The following is a 13435-nucleotide window of genomic DNA, read 5'->3' as shown; positions in this document are numbered from 1 at the left end:
CACCTAAAATGGAAATTCTGTCTGTGTTTGTAACCTGTTTGACTCAAAAGATTTTTTTTCTTTAGATTCATTAATATTCACCTTATATGGATTTTGACAGTTATGGGTGCTTTAATAAGCAATAAATTGAGTCATAATGTACTGTCATTTGTGGTAAATTTACCCATTACATTTACCCAATGATGTATTGATGACATCATTTCCTTTTGTCTTCTGGAGAAGAAAAAAATGCCTTAGAGCTTTTGAAACAGGATGAGTGAATGATGAAAGAGTTTTTATTGAAACATTTAAATCTTTTAAGATTGCATGATATTGCATGAGTTCATGGTTGGAGTATGAGAATGTTCTGTTATTGTGGGAGCTGATGGATTCATATCGTGTTTGAGGTGTGGTCACTTTGAAACAACTTCAACAAAACAGGCCACAGTGATAAGAGCTGCAAGAGAATAATAACAGATGGCACGTCGTGTTTTACACACTGAGCGAAAAGGAAGAAGAACGGGCAAGTTAAGCTGATGTGCAGTGTTGTTACTTAATAGTTAAATATGTCAACTGTTGCATGTTAACATTTAAACGTGCCAACGGCATGCCAGCTGTATGTAACCAATATATGGTGAGTAAAACTGACACAATGCTTCTAGGCAATAACACATTTTCACCTCTGTTTTTTTATATTGTTTAAAATGGTCAGTCACATGCTGACATGATGATCCCAGCTTTTATGCAATGCAAAAATTATATTAAAAACTTAAATATATTATATAAAGATTCCATTTGCAGATGTTTAAGAAAAGTCAAGCTGTTTACTCACAGCTGTTGAGTTACCTGCAGTGGATGTATCTGAGGGAAAGGTTAAACGCACAAGTATTTATAATACACTGAATCGCGAGGTCTGAGATGATGTTTTATGTATCACAAGTAAGTCAATATCACAAACGCACGATTCTGTCTGTTCTTCAAACTGATGCAAAAGCTGTGGCACATTTTGGGACTTGTGCATAACACACAAGGATAAAAATCCCCATGCTACCTGAATTGAACAGAAGAATAAAAAATGATGATCCGGCTGCAGTACATTTACATTTATTCATTTGGCAGACGCTTTTATCCAAAGCGACTTTAAAAGTAGTTTTTTACAGTGGCACATTACTGCAGAGCAATCAGGGGTAAGGTGTCTTGCTCAAGGGCCCTTCAGTCATGACCTGCTGGCACTGAGATTCGAACCGGCAACCTTCTGATCACAAGCCCATTATACCCTGTGCATGAATAAATATGCATACACACAAAATGAATTAAACATTGTCTTAATATAAATGAATATTTTTATTGCTTTAATATCATTTGGCTCATAAAAAAGAAACAACTTAAACTGAAACTATCCATAAGGCTGAAGAACATTACGCAACACTGTAGAATCTAATATTCTCAGAATATCTTTAGGCTCAGCACACATTGCACTTCCCTGTTAATGTTATTACAGAAAGACAAGACTGCGCCTTTGGGGGTGATTTCTGTTGTATAGATTCACTAGTCCACACTTTGACGGAAGAATATTTGCATTATAAGATATTTTTGCTGCCAAAGGAGGCCTAAACTTACTAGCTAAGAAGACTATTGTGTCTCAACGTTTTAGGTCAGACACGTCAATAATTATTAGTTTATTATGTATGGAAACTTGTATTTTTAAATAATGTTATATTACTTAAGTAAATTTGCAGTATTGCTCTCTCTCAAGATTTGCATCCTCATTCATAAAGCTGTGAAATGGAATTTGTTTTTAACACTTTCCGCAAGCTTGCGGAATTAAGAAATGTTGAATATTTGTTAAAGGTGGTATTAGAAATTTTTAAAAGGACAGTTCATAGTTTCAAAGAAAATCTGTCATCATTTTCTCACCTTCTAGTTGTTCCAATCTGTATAAACACAGAGAAATATATTTGGAAGAATGCTTGTAACCAAACAGTTCTTGGACCCCATTATCAACTACCATAGTAGGAAAAACTACTTGATAATGTTCTGTTGAACGCAAAATAATTTTTTTTGAAGAAAACAGTTCTGGAGCACTTTTGATTACCATTGTATCAATGGGAACTGTCCAAGAACTGTTTGGTTAAGCATGCTTCCAAATATCTTTCTATGTGTTGGACCAAACAATGACATGTATACAGGTTTGGAACAACTAGAGAGTGTGTAATTCATGATAGATTTTTTGTTTGGGTGTGAACTGTCCCTTTAAGAAGATTTTGGAGGGGTGGAGTGAGCCGTTGGTCGCAATTCGCAACATCACCCCTAGACGCCGCCAAAATGGAATTACAGGTTTATGACGGGTTCCATTTTTTGTTTTCAAGTTTTAATGTTTGTACCGATTTTAAGTAGGATATCTGCATATTACAATTGATATTGATGATAATTTAGTGGATTAAACAAAACATTTTAGGGGAACCCCGTGTAAATTAATAACATACCACAAAGTCAAATCCGAATCCCAACATTTATGTAATGTGATGAAACGCATGTGGCAGACTGCTACGCAGGTCTCCGGCACGAGCTCAGACTGGCCTTTCGGCTAGCGGAAGCACACGTCACAAAGCTCTCCCACGTTGCGTAAAGTGCGTAACACAACACTGAAAACATGGCGCCCGGTGAAGCAGCGAAACGTGTCTCTACGTAAATAGCTTGACGAATGGCGCTTCCGCAGTGAGGTCGGGGTTTTGTGCAGTGCGCAGCGTGAGTGTTTTAGTACCGAGCGGAGAGGAGATGCACACGGCACTCGAGTGAGGTAAACTATATAAAACCGGCTTTGTTTTCACACACACTCCCACAACATGGACCCGAACTGCTTCAGATGGGCACACGAGAGCAGGGGTTTAACGTTAGGATAATACATAGCAAGCTTTTTAGTTATTATTGATTTCTTGGTCATTGGCGCTAGCCGTGTTAGCCGCTGTTTTCTCGATTTATAATCTTTCCGGCAGTTTCGCCGTTTATAGCGGCCGCTCGTTAAACTGCGCTTTAATGTGTGACATAAATGTGTTTATATGTGCGAACAGTGGTGATGCAGTTTACGTGTATTAATATTGTTCATCCCATGTGCTTTTTGAGAAACGCTTTGGGGTGTAATCGCTTGTTCTGGGTTCAGGATTAGCGTTAGTCAATTTAGGAAGTTCAGAGTGTTACATTAGTCCTGAGATGAATAACTCGTGCAGGTTTCGGCTTGAGATCATTATTTGGGAAACCAAATGTTCCTGTTGTGCTGGTTTCTCCATATACTGCAGATCTGTCATGTGTATCACTTATTAAAGACGTATAGTGCGCGAGCTTTTGTTTATTAAATGCACAGTTTATGCGGAACTAAATTACTTGATGCCCAATAAGACTTGTCTTGTGTTTTTTTTATTAAATGTATTTTTCAGCATAACATGCATTAAATTTAAGACCGTACAAACATGTCAATGTTTGAGGATCATCCTGCATTCTGTATTACTAAAACCAAGGCGAACAGCTTCGTATAAAGAAAGTTATTTAGTTATCGTTTTATGTATGTTGTTATGGCATTGGACACGTTTCTACAAATAAATGTGAAGTAAATTGAACGTAGTTTAATGCAAGTGCGTTTAAGGATTCCTAGCTTGGTACCGGAAGTGCGTCATATAGACTGAAATCCATCATGGCGGGACGTTTCTGCAGTGTGATGCTGACTTCCAGTTCAGTGCACACCTGCAGAAACCACGTTAACCACAGTAACTGATGAATGTTCTCCCAGAGTCTCTGCTAGGAAAGAAAGGCACAGGTTACTCGTGCATAGTCCTGGCAATGTCAAGGCCACATGTTTGACACAAAGAAAATGCAATAATAAATTACAAGTAATACATATTGGTGTCTTTAAAATAATAAATACATTGGCTGGATTTCGTATTGTTTTACGTTGTCAGATGAGCCACAGTTTAGATGTGGATCTGTCAACACTACATGTACAAGGAGTCTACGTGTTATTGATATAATGAATTAAACTGGTGGTGTCATGAGAGCACATGCAACAAGAACGTTTGAAAACATTGCAATTGAGAAAAACCATGTGGCCATGTCAGCAGAGATGCTGCTGTGTGTCACTATAACTTCCAGGTTTAACCAGAAAAGGCTGCATTTCAGGTTCTGGAAATATCTGCCACAATCTGGGCTCCTCGTGCTCGTCTCACACAGGTTCTGTGCTGGTGTTTATAACACAGGATTTTGGCAAATACTGTCTGGCATTTCATCATGTGAATTGGATAAAGGAGTTTCTAGTTTATTTTATAATCCATAAGATTATTCACATGATTAGCTATAGGTGCCTGAACATACAGTACTGAGCAGCTAAGCGTACAGTTTTACACTGAGAGATTAAGGAACAATGTCTCACTGGGTGGAGTCTCATTAGGCATAAGACTTATTATATTTACAGTCTGGGGTTTTAGTGCAACTGATGTTTCATAAGCGTACATGTTTATGGGAAATTTAATTAGGTTGTTTTACGATGAAAACGTATCTAAGATCTATAGATATTGTAGTGTTCATATTGAAGTTTAACGTGTTTTATGCTGAGCTAAATGTTGGTAGTTAGACTGACTGTACAGCATCCATTCTAGCTACTTATTTATTTTTCCTTAAACAACCTTCTTTAAACTACCATTAAGAATTCATAAAGATAAAAAATGACTAGAAAAAACCCTGGGTCAATTCCGTTTTTGGCACAGAAGCTCGTCGACTGTTTTGATATAAGTGTTTGTTTGTTCAATTTATATCTGTTTCTGCTGGGATACATATGGCCTCAAGGATTCGCTGAACTTTATTAGTGCTGGGGCATCATTCTGAAAATACTAAAGTGATCAGACAGACTTCTCGGTTCTCATACATCTGATCGCATCGTAGAGACCTCCTATAATGCACAACCAATGTTATCTAAACATAACCTATACAGTGTACTTGTATATATTATCGCATCCCTTTCTGGTGCCATTGCACATGTGATGCAAAGATATTAGTTGTGTTGTGCTGGCTTTAGACAGACCTGAAAGAGTGATTATAACTTTAAATGATAAATTCTGGTCTCGTGATAACAGAATATGTTTTGACTCGTCCCTTAATAGAGACCTATTTGTTCTTTGGTCTATGTATAGGGAAGAGTCAAAATCGTTTTGCCCATGGACAAGTGTTTTGTGCAATCTATTATAATTTACTATTGCACACAGTAGGCAAAAATATTACTGAATGCTTAATGGGTTCTCATTAAAATACATTATCGCATTTGTGTCTATGTGAACAAGGCTCAGCTCTATCTCTGTAGGTCGTCTGGATAACAGCTCTCAAGTCTGATAGACTTTACAGACTAAAGTCTTACTGGTAAAACCTGAATTACAACCATCAAAGTATTTTCCTCCCTCAACAAAAGGAAAATGCCCGACGATTACTTATATAGTGCCAGATTCTCTTACTGATTCTTAAACCCTGCGTCTGACCTTTGAAACCAATTTAAAGAGGTGTTGTGCTAAATTACACTAAGTTGGCTGTAGTAAGGCACAGTGGTAGCACATGGTATGTGTCTGGTGTAAAATAGTGTATGGGTATTCTTGCTTTCTGAAAGATTAGTGAGTAGAAAAGAAAATATCTGTTTTGCACAAAAGTTAATATCCTGGATCTGTAAACTGTAGACTGTTCACAGAAGTCAAACTCAAAAACAGATTTTCTTTGATGCATCCTTATGCTCATACTAGGCAAACAAAGCTTAAGGAGTTTTTGTTTCTGTATTTGATGGATATTTGAGGAGCTGATTAACTCCGATCTCAACACCCACCCCCACCCACCTACAAACACACACTTGTCCAGTACACCAGTCCACCCTCCCTCCTACACTAAATCACCAGACCTTGATTCATAATGCTGTAGAAGAGCATTTGCTTTTTGACCTGTTCGGACAGAAGAGGTAAGCTGTCGGATGCACCTGCAGGCAGAGCCACATATACTAGACTGAACTTTACTGTGAGATTAGAGAGTGTATAGACTGTTGAAAGCTTATCCTTATTGTGTGAAGATCAGACTTTTGAGCGAGAGCAGCGAACAAGGAACGGCTAGACTTGGGGTTTACCAGATTGTTTTGGGGCTGGTACTTTTGGAACTGGCTTTAGTTGCCTGATTTTGCTTGCATTGTTTGGGTTTTGGGTGTTCAATGAACTGGTTTTAGTTGTCACTGTTTTGCTTGGGTGTTTAATGTGCATACATTTGTTGGTTCTTTTAAAACCAAAAAACATAGTTCTAGGTTATTACAGGTCACGTAAACGATTCACTGTGCTGTTTATTTGCTTCATGTGATCAAAGCAGTTTCACTTGTTGTTTAGAAGATGAAGGCCAGTTTATGACCAAAACACAAATGTAAATACAATTTTATGGTCAGGTTACAGGTTAATCATCTTGGTTTTGTGTGAAAAAACATTCAGGTTTGTTTGATATGATGGCTGACAACCTTACATTTCTACTTTCTGAGTGTGAGCATTTACCACGTTTGTACCGTGCTTCAGGGTACTGTTCATAAACATGAACCGAATGACTTGCTGTTCCGGACCTTCGGAGTGTCTATTTATTTTGAAGGTGTGTGTGTTTGGAGTTAAGAAGGTCCTGCTTATCAGGCCTTTGTTCCTTATTTTTTCATACCCCACCCATTTCAGCAAAGCCTATACAGCTGGACCATCTTATTTTCACAGGGACTTTATTGATAATTTATTGATGAACCATTTAGAAAGGTTTACACCTTTATTTGGTTAAGGAATCTTCACCCACTGCACTGAATCTCCTGCTTTCTTTCCCATTTCTTTACAAATGTGTAGTTTCCATCTGGTGTTTAGCATCTGCTCATTTCTCATGCCTCAAGGCCTGTCCTGACATACATACTGTATACACGTATAGAAAGAAATCAGTATGTTTGTAGGATTGTCTTTATTTATAAAGCTTGACTCTTAATGTTATTAAACACTTCGCCAACGGATTAGCATTGCCATTTGTGTGAATACTGTATATGCTACAATCTGTTGCAGTAATCCAATTTCTTAAATAAAGCTAGAAAGGCTTGTGCAGAGAAATTCTTATGTTATTCTCATAACAGTTTGAGTGTCATTACTGAGCAGATCACTGCACACTGACCTATACTCCTAGGTTAGATGTCAACTTGAAAAAAGTGAAATTTAAAATGTTGAGATGTGTCTTTTTTTATTAGTTAAAGGGGTTTTGCAACCTGGGGCTTAAACAAGCTCCAGATTATATTGTTGGTCTTTAGATGTGATAAAAATCCACATTAACCACAGAATGAATTGGAGAGGATTATTGGGATAACCACACAGTTGTAAGCAGAGGAATTCACCGGCGGTGGACTCATGCGTGACTTACAAGAGATGCACAGCCTAGGCAGACGTCTTGTGAGAGTCATATGAGGCATCTTAAGGGCGCTTGCTCTTTCTCTCCCTCTCTGTCAGAGGTTTAGTTGTATAATGTATAATGATGAATAAGACTTTATTTGTACCTCTATAAAGCGTTACATAAAACCATTAAATAAACATTGACACTCATGGCATTTAGAGTTCATAGCAGTAGGGCTGTCAACTTTAGTCGTTTAGTCGACTAATCGGTCGATGCCGTCTTGGTCGACTGACATTCTCATTGGTCGACCAGTTGCCTATTTTTTTTTTTTTTTTTTTTTTTTACCAATGAAGACATTTTCATTGATTTACTCCTTGATATTTATTCCTTTTATAAGCAGTTATATACTACTGTATTCTAAATTTAATTAGCCTATGTTTCATCCCCAACTTTAAATACTTTAATTTCGGCTATTTTGTAACAGCGCCACAGTTTAGTGCACCACGTTGAACACTCGGGAACCACGTGTGGCTGCATGGCTGCACTGCTGCTTCGCGCTCAGTAAGGAATATAGGTAGTTTTGCTGTATTCATTCAGTTAGAACGCTAGTTGTTTTGGCTTTAGTGGACAAAATGTCCAAGAAATCTAAATCTTTTGTCTGGCTGCATTTTACAAAACAAGATGACAAGACTGTGGAACATCGCGTCTTTTTTTTTTTTTTTTTTTTTTTTTTTATTATTTTTTTTTTTTTTAGTCGACTGATCGCTGCGCAGGACAGGACTTTGGTCGACTAAGCATTTCTTTGGTTGACTACAGCCCTACATAGCAGGCATTGTATTATTTACCGCTGTAAGAATGTAAATGACACTAATTTCTTTCTTCCTTCATTTTCTTTTTCATTCCTTCTTTTCTTTCTCCCTTCGTCCTTTTCTTTCTTCTTTCTTTCTTCGTTCTTTCTTTCTTCCTTCCTTTCGTTTTCTTTCTTTAGTTCTCTACTTTAGTTCTCTCTTGTTGCAATAATACTGTAATATTCAATTTTATTTATATAGCGCTTTTCACAATTTGCATTGTTCCCAAGCAGCTTTACAGGAAAAAAAGAAAAACCCAAGAAAGGGTAAAACACACTACATGGTGTTTTATATAATAAATTCAATTATATATATTCTAGTAAATAATATCTAATGTCAGCATCTCCTGGTGGTTTATTTAGCATATTTTGCATTAAGTGAATGCTTGGCTGAAAAGATGCGTAGCCAGTGAAGGGTTGATAAAATTGGGGTTATGTGATCGTATTTTCTGGACCTGGTTAGAACTAGGGCTGTGCAATTAATCGCAATCGCAAAAAAATTGCGATTTGAGCACATGCGATTTCTAAACCGCACAAAGCTGCGATTTTATTAATTAATTTATAACTCAGAATACTAAAACTGTGTTGTGCGCATGTTCAAGATGTTAACCTATCAGAGCTCACTCTGCGAACTGTGCAAAATACGGAAAAAGCTGAGAGGGACAAGAACAGAATAGGCGAACGGGAGGAATCGATATAAAATATGGATGCAGGTCAGAATAAAAATGATTTGCTGTCAAAAAGAAATTCAACATCAGTCCTATGGGAGTATTTTGGATTTAGGAGAGAAGATGTGTCAGAGAGCAAGGTAATCTGCAAGACCTGTGAAATGATTATTGCAACGAAACGTGGCAATACAACAAACCTGTTCCAACACTTAAAACAGCGGCATAAAAAACTATATGATCAATGCATGTCAACAAAGTCTGTCGAACCTAACAAAAGCACACACCAAATCCAGGCTGAACAAGTATCCATCGTTGAAGCATTTGCAGTTGTAACGCCTTGTGAGCGATTGCTCGAGCGGCGAGAGGCCTAAAAAATGTCCATAGACGGTAATCCAATTCCCAGGTAGTTTTAATGGAGCAGCAAAACATAGCAATCCGATTCAAAAGTAAAAAATGATACAAAAGCAAAAAAATGTTAGCTCTTAATATAGGCTGGGTAGGTAACCATGGAGGCAATCAACCCCACCATGCACTCAAAGCATATATCCATCACTGTGTTCCCATCCTCTTGACTGGCCCATCACTGAGCTAAAAACACCCCTTTCTGAGACAAAAACCATGCTGCTTTTAGCAGCCATTTTACTAGGCCACGCCCTCTGGAACGTACCATTCCCCTGGTAATAATACTAAATTAACTAACTTAACACTTTAACAAATAATAATATAACAATATACAACTAAGCCAAATCATAAACACTGTATACACGTCCATAACTTCACATATTCACATTTAAACACAAAAATCACATTACAATATAACATGTGTGAAATGAGTCAGTGTGCATGCATAGTTCATGTATAGTCACGGGCCTCTCCGTGACATTTCCTCCCTCTTCTCTTGGACACCCTTCGTGGTGTCCTCGAAAGGAAATCAGCTGTGCAGTTCTCAGTACCAGCCCTATATATGACCTCAAAGTCAAAAGGTTGTACTGCCAAAAACCAGCGAGTGATGCGAGCATTAGAGTCCTTCATACGGCCCAGCCATGCTAAAGCCCTGTGATCAGTTTCAAGAGTGAATTTCTGACCCAAAAGATAAAACTTTAAAGAGTCAAGAGCCCATTTAACAGCTAAAAACTCTTTTTCTACAGTAGAGTATTTTGTCTCTCTAGGCAAAAGCTTTCTACTGATGTAGGCCACGGGTTTCAAGTGACCTGCATTACTCTGTAGAAGAACGGCTCCTAGACCGAACTCCGAAGCATCAGTCTGCACTGTAAATGGCAGATCGAAATTTGGGCTTTGCAAGATAGGTTCAGAACATAAAGCACTTTTCAAGTCTTTAAAAGCCGTGTCACACTCCACAGTCCATATGACCCTATTGGGCTTGTCCTTCTTTGTGAGGGTGGAGAGAGCCACTGCCCTCGCAGAGAAGTGAGGAACAAAGTGTCGATACCATCCAATTAATCCAAGAAATGATTGTACTTGCTTCTTAGTGGTAGGTTGCTCAGCATGCATAATCGCTTCCAACTTCCCAACTTGTGGTCGAACGACTCCGTATCCGAGTATATGACCTAGGTACGTTGTTTCCCGCTTGGCAATGGCACACTTATCCGAACGGATAGTAAGTCCTGCTGTTTAAATTCTCTTCAGAATTTCTGTGAGATGACACAAGTGCTCTTCCCAGTTTACACTAAAGATGACAATGTCATCAAGGTACGCCGCTGCATATTGCTCAGTACCTCTGAGAATCTGGTCAATCATTCTTTGGAATGTTGCGGGTGCTCCATGCAATCCGAAAGGTAAGACTTGAAATTGATAATGTCCAAAAGGTGTTTTGAATGCTGTTAAGTCCTTGCAATCTGGGCTTAATGGGATCTGCCAGTAACCTTTGCACAAGTCCAAAGTTGTGAGATACTTTGCGCTACCAAGTTTCTCAATGAGCTCGTCTACACGAGGCATTGGGTACGGGTCAAATTTACTCACTGAATTTAGCTTCCTAAAATCGAGGCAGAATCTCAGAGCTCCGTCCTTCCTTGGAACTAAAACGATGGGGCTATTCCATTCACTTGATGATGGCTCAATCACACCCAAAGTCTGCATTGTGGTCAACTCATGCTTCAACGTGGTTAAAAGTTTCTCAGGCACTCTATACATAGGTTGATGTATCGGCTTTTTGTCTTTCAAGTAGATATGATGCTGTACAAGATCTGTTTTACCGGGTATATCACGGAACAGATTGGGAGGAATGATAGCTAGCAACTGTTGTTTCTGCTCTGCGTTGAGGTGTTGTATATCCAAATATGATTCACTTTGCTGAACTGGCAGATACTGCTCTTCCACCTCATCCTCTTCTCTCACAGACCTCACCAGCAGTTGATTCCTAGCATCCGCTGTTGACTCTGGTAGGGCAGCTTCATACCACTTCTTCAACATATTAATGTGAAAGATCTGGAGTGGCTTTTGTCTAGCTGGCATCTCGATCTCGTAGGTTACTGGACCGACCTTCCTCTTTACCATAAATGGACCTTGCCATTTTGCCAGGAGCTTGTTCTCTGTGGTTGGCAACAACAATAACACTTGGTCACCTGGTTGAAATGTTCTCGTTCTGGCCTTCTTGTCATACCAGGATTTCTGTTTCCGCTGAGCGTGCTGCAGGTTCTCATGTGCAATGGAAGTGACACGTTGCAGCACCTCTCTCATCTTGATTATGTAGGATAAGATATTCTGCTTACAGCTTTTGTCTTTAGCTTCCCAGCTATCCCTTAATACATCCAAAGGACCTCTGACCTGGTGGGCAAACAACAACTCAAAAGGAGAAAACCCTGTGGATGCTTGGGGCACTTCACGGTAGGCAAATAGCAGATATGGCAGCCATTTGTCCCAGTCTTTGCCTGTCTCTGAAATGAACTTACTCAACATGTTTTTCAAAGTCTGATTAAAACGTTCCACCAGCCCGTCAGTCTGGGGATGATAGGGAGTAGTACGAACTCTCTTAATACCCAGCAATTGATAGACCTGTTGCAATGTGTGGCTCATGAAATTAGTGGCTTGATCTGTAAGAACTTCTTTAGGTATACCCACATGTGAGAAAAAATGCAATAGTGCAGATGCAACTTGATTAGCTGTAACCTGTCTTAACGGATATGCCTCAGGGTATCTGGTTGCGTAATCACATATAACCAGAATAAATCTGTTCCCTTTTTGGCTCTTTTCAACAGGTCCAACCACATCAATTCCTATCCTTTCAAAGGGTACTGTGACTGCAGGAATAGGTATAAGGGGCACTATAGCAGGTGATCTGCTTGCTGTAAGCTGACACTCAGGACAAGCTTTACAAAACTCATTGACTTCGGTATATAATCCTGGCCAATAAAACCTTTTCGAAATTCTCATTAAGGTTTTCATAAAACCAAGATGACCTGACCATGGGACACAATGCCCAAGTTCCAAAACTTGCATGCGATAGCACTTAGGTACAACCAACTGCGTACCATCTTCCTTTGATTGTCTATAAAGGAGACCTTCTTTCGTGAAAAAAGTATCTGCACTCAGAAAATCAGCATCTGCTTTCCTAGCTTTCTCAAAACATGGCAACAAAGTTACATCATCCTCTTGTAACTTTCCTATCTCACATGAAATCTTCACATCGGAATCATCAGACTCTGGCTCTTCCAGTTCAAAATCACCTTGTTCTGAGGTATTAATTAGCTTAGCAACCCATTCTCTTCGCTTCTCTAATCTCTCAGTCTTTGTAAGGTTTGTTTCGCCTATTGTCTGTTCAGTGAAAAATGGCATTTCTTGCAAAGATTTATTAGTGACATCTTGGGGTTCTAAACATTGAGGTACCTTCTGTGCTTGTGCTCTCGTAACAACACCACACCATGCAGTTTTCTGAACCAACTCTGCTAAAATCGGCATGTCTGTACCTAACAGTACTGGATATGGCAACTTTGTTACAATTCCCACTTTCATGAGATACGGCTGTTCGTCAACTTCAATATACACCTCAGCAGTAGGCAACAGTGTTTTATCTCCGTGCACACAACATATTGAGACTTTTTCTTCAGTCCACAATTCTCTCGGAACATACTTTGCCTGTACCAACGTCTGCGCACAACCTGTATCTATGAAAGCTGTCACAGGCTTACCATTCAACAAAACAGATATTGTAGGCTCTTTATCTACGCTAGGTAGCATTAAAGCTGGAGGAACATAGCAAAGTCTAGCTAACTTAGACTTATTTAAAGGACACTGCGGACTAATGTGACCTGTCTGAGCACAATTATAACAAACAACACCAGTTTTTTCTAAAGGCTGACGTGTTGCTACAGGTGGCGTGGGCTTGGGGTAGCTGGGTTTTAAAAACTGGGTTTGCATTTGAGAGTACGAACTACCCCCTGTCCCCCCAGACTTACCTCTAATAAACTGCAGTTTTCCCGCGTAGTGAAATGACCCAGTGGTACTGTTCCTCGCCGAGATATAGGTGTCCACCAACGCAGCTGCTTCCTCAGCAGTCGCAGGATTTCTCTCCTTAACCCAA

General features: G+C 39.1%; 1 protein-coding gene across 2 annotated transcripts in view; it reads left to right on the top strand.

Moving 5' to 3' along the window:
* Positions 1–553: 553 nt before the first annotated feature.
* LOC306898588 (zinc transporter ZIP10-like) overlaps positions 554–13435 on the top strand; it is a 29270-nt gene continuing 16388 nt past the window's right edge. Inside the window, exon 1 of one of the 2 annotated variants that reach the window (XM_079464196.1) lies at positions 554–613. In XM_079464196.1, coding sequence (XP_079320322.1) covers positions 560–613 — 54 coding nt within the window. In that variant the 5' untranslated portion in view covers positions 554–559. Of the gene's footprint in view, positions 614–2517; positions 2780–13435 lie in introns of those variants that run through there. The other variant, XM_079464197.1, reaches the window with a different exon arrangement.

Source organism: Barbatula barbatula (assembly GCF_947034865.1).
Source record: "Barbatula barbatula genome assembly, chromosome: 9".
NCBI classification, from domain to species: domain Eukaryota; kingdom Metazoa; phylum Chordata; class Actinopteri; order Cypriniformes; family Nemacheilidae; genus Barbatula; species Barbatula barbatula.
Note: the sequence above shows the minus strand (reverse complement) of the source record. Positions and strands in the feature narration are given on the sequence as shown.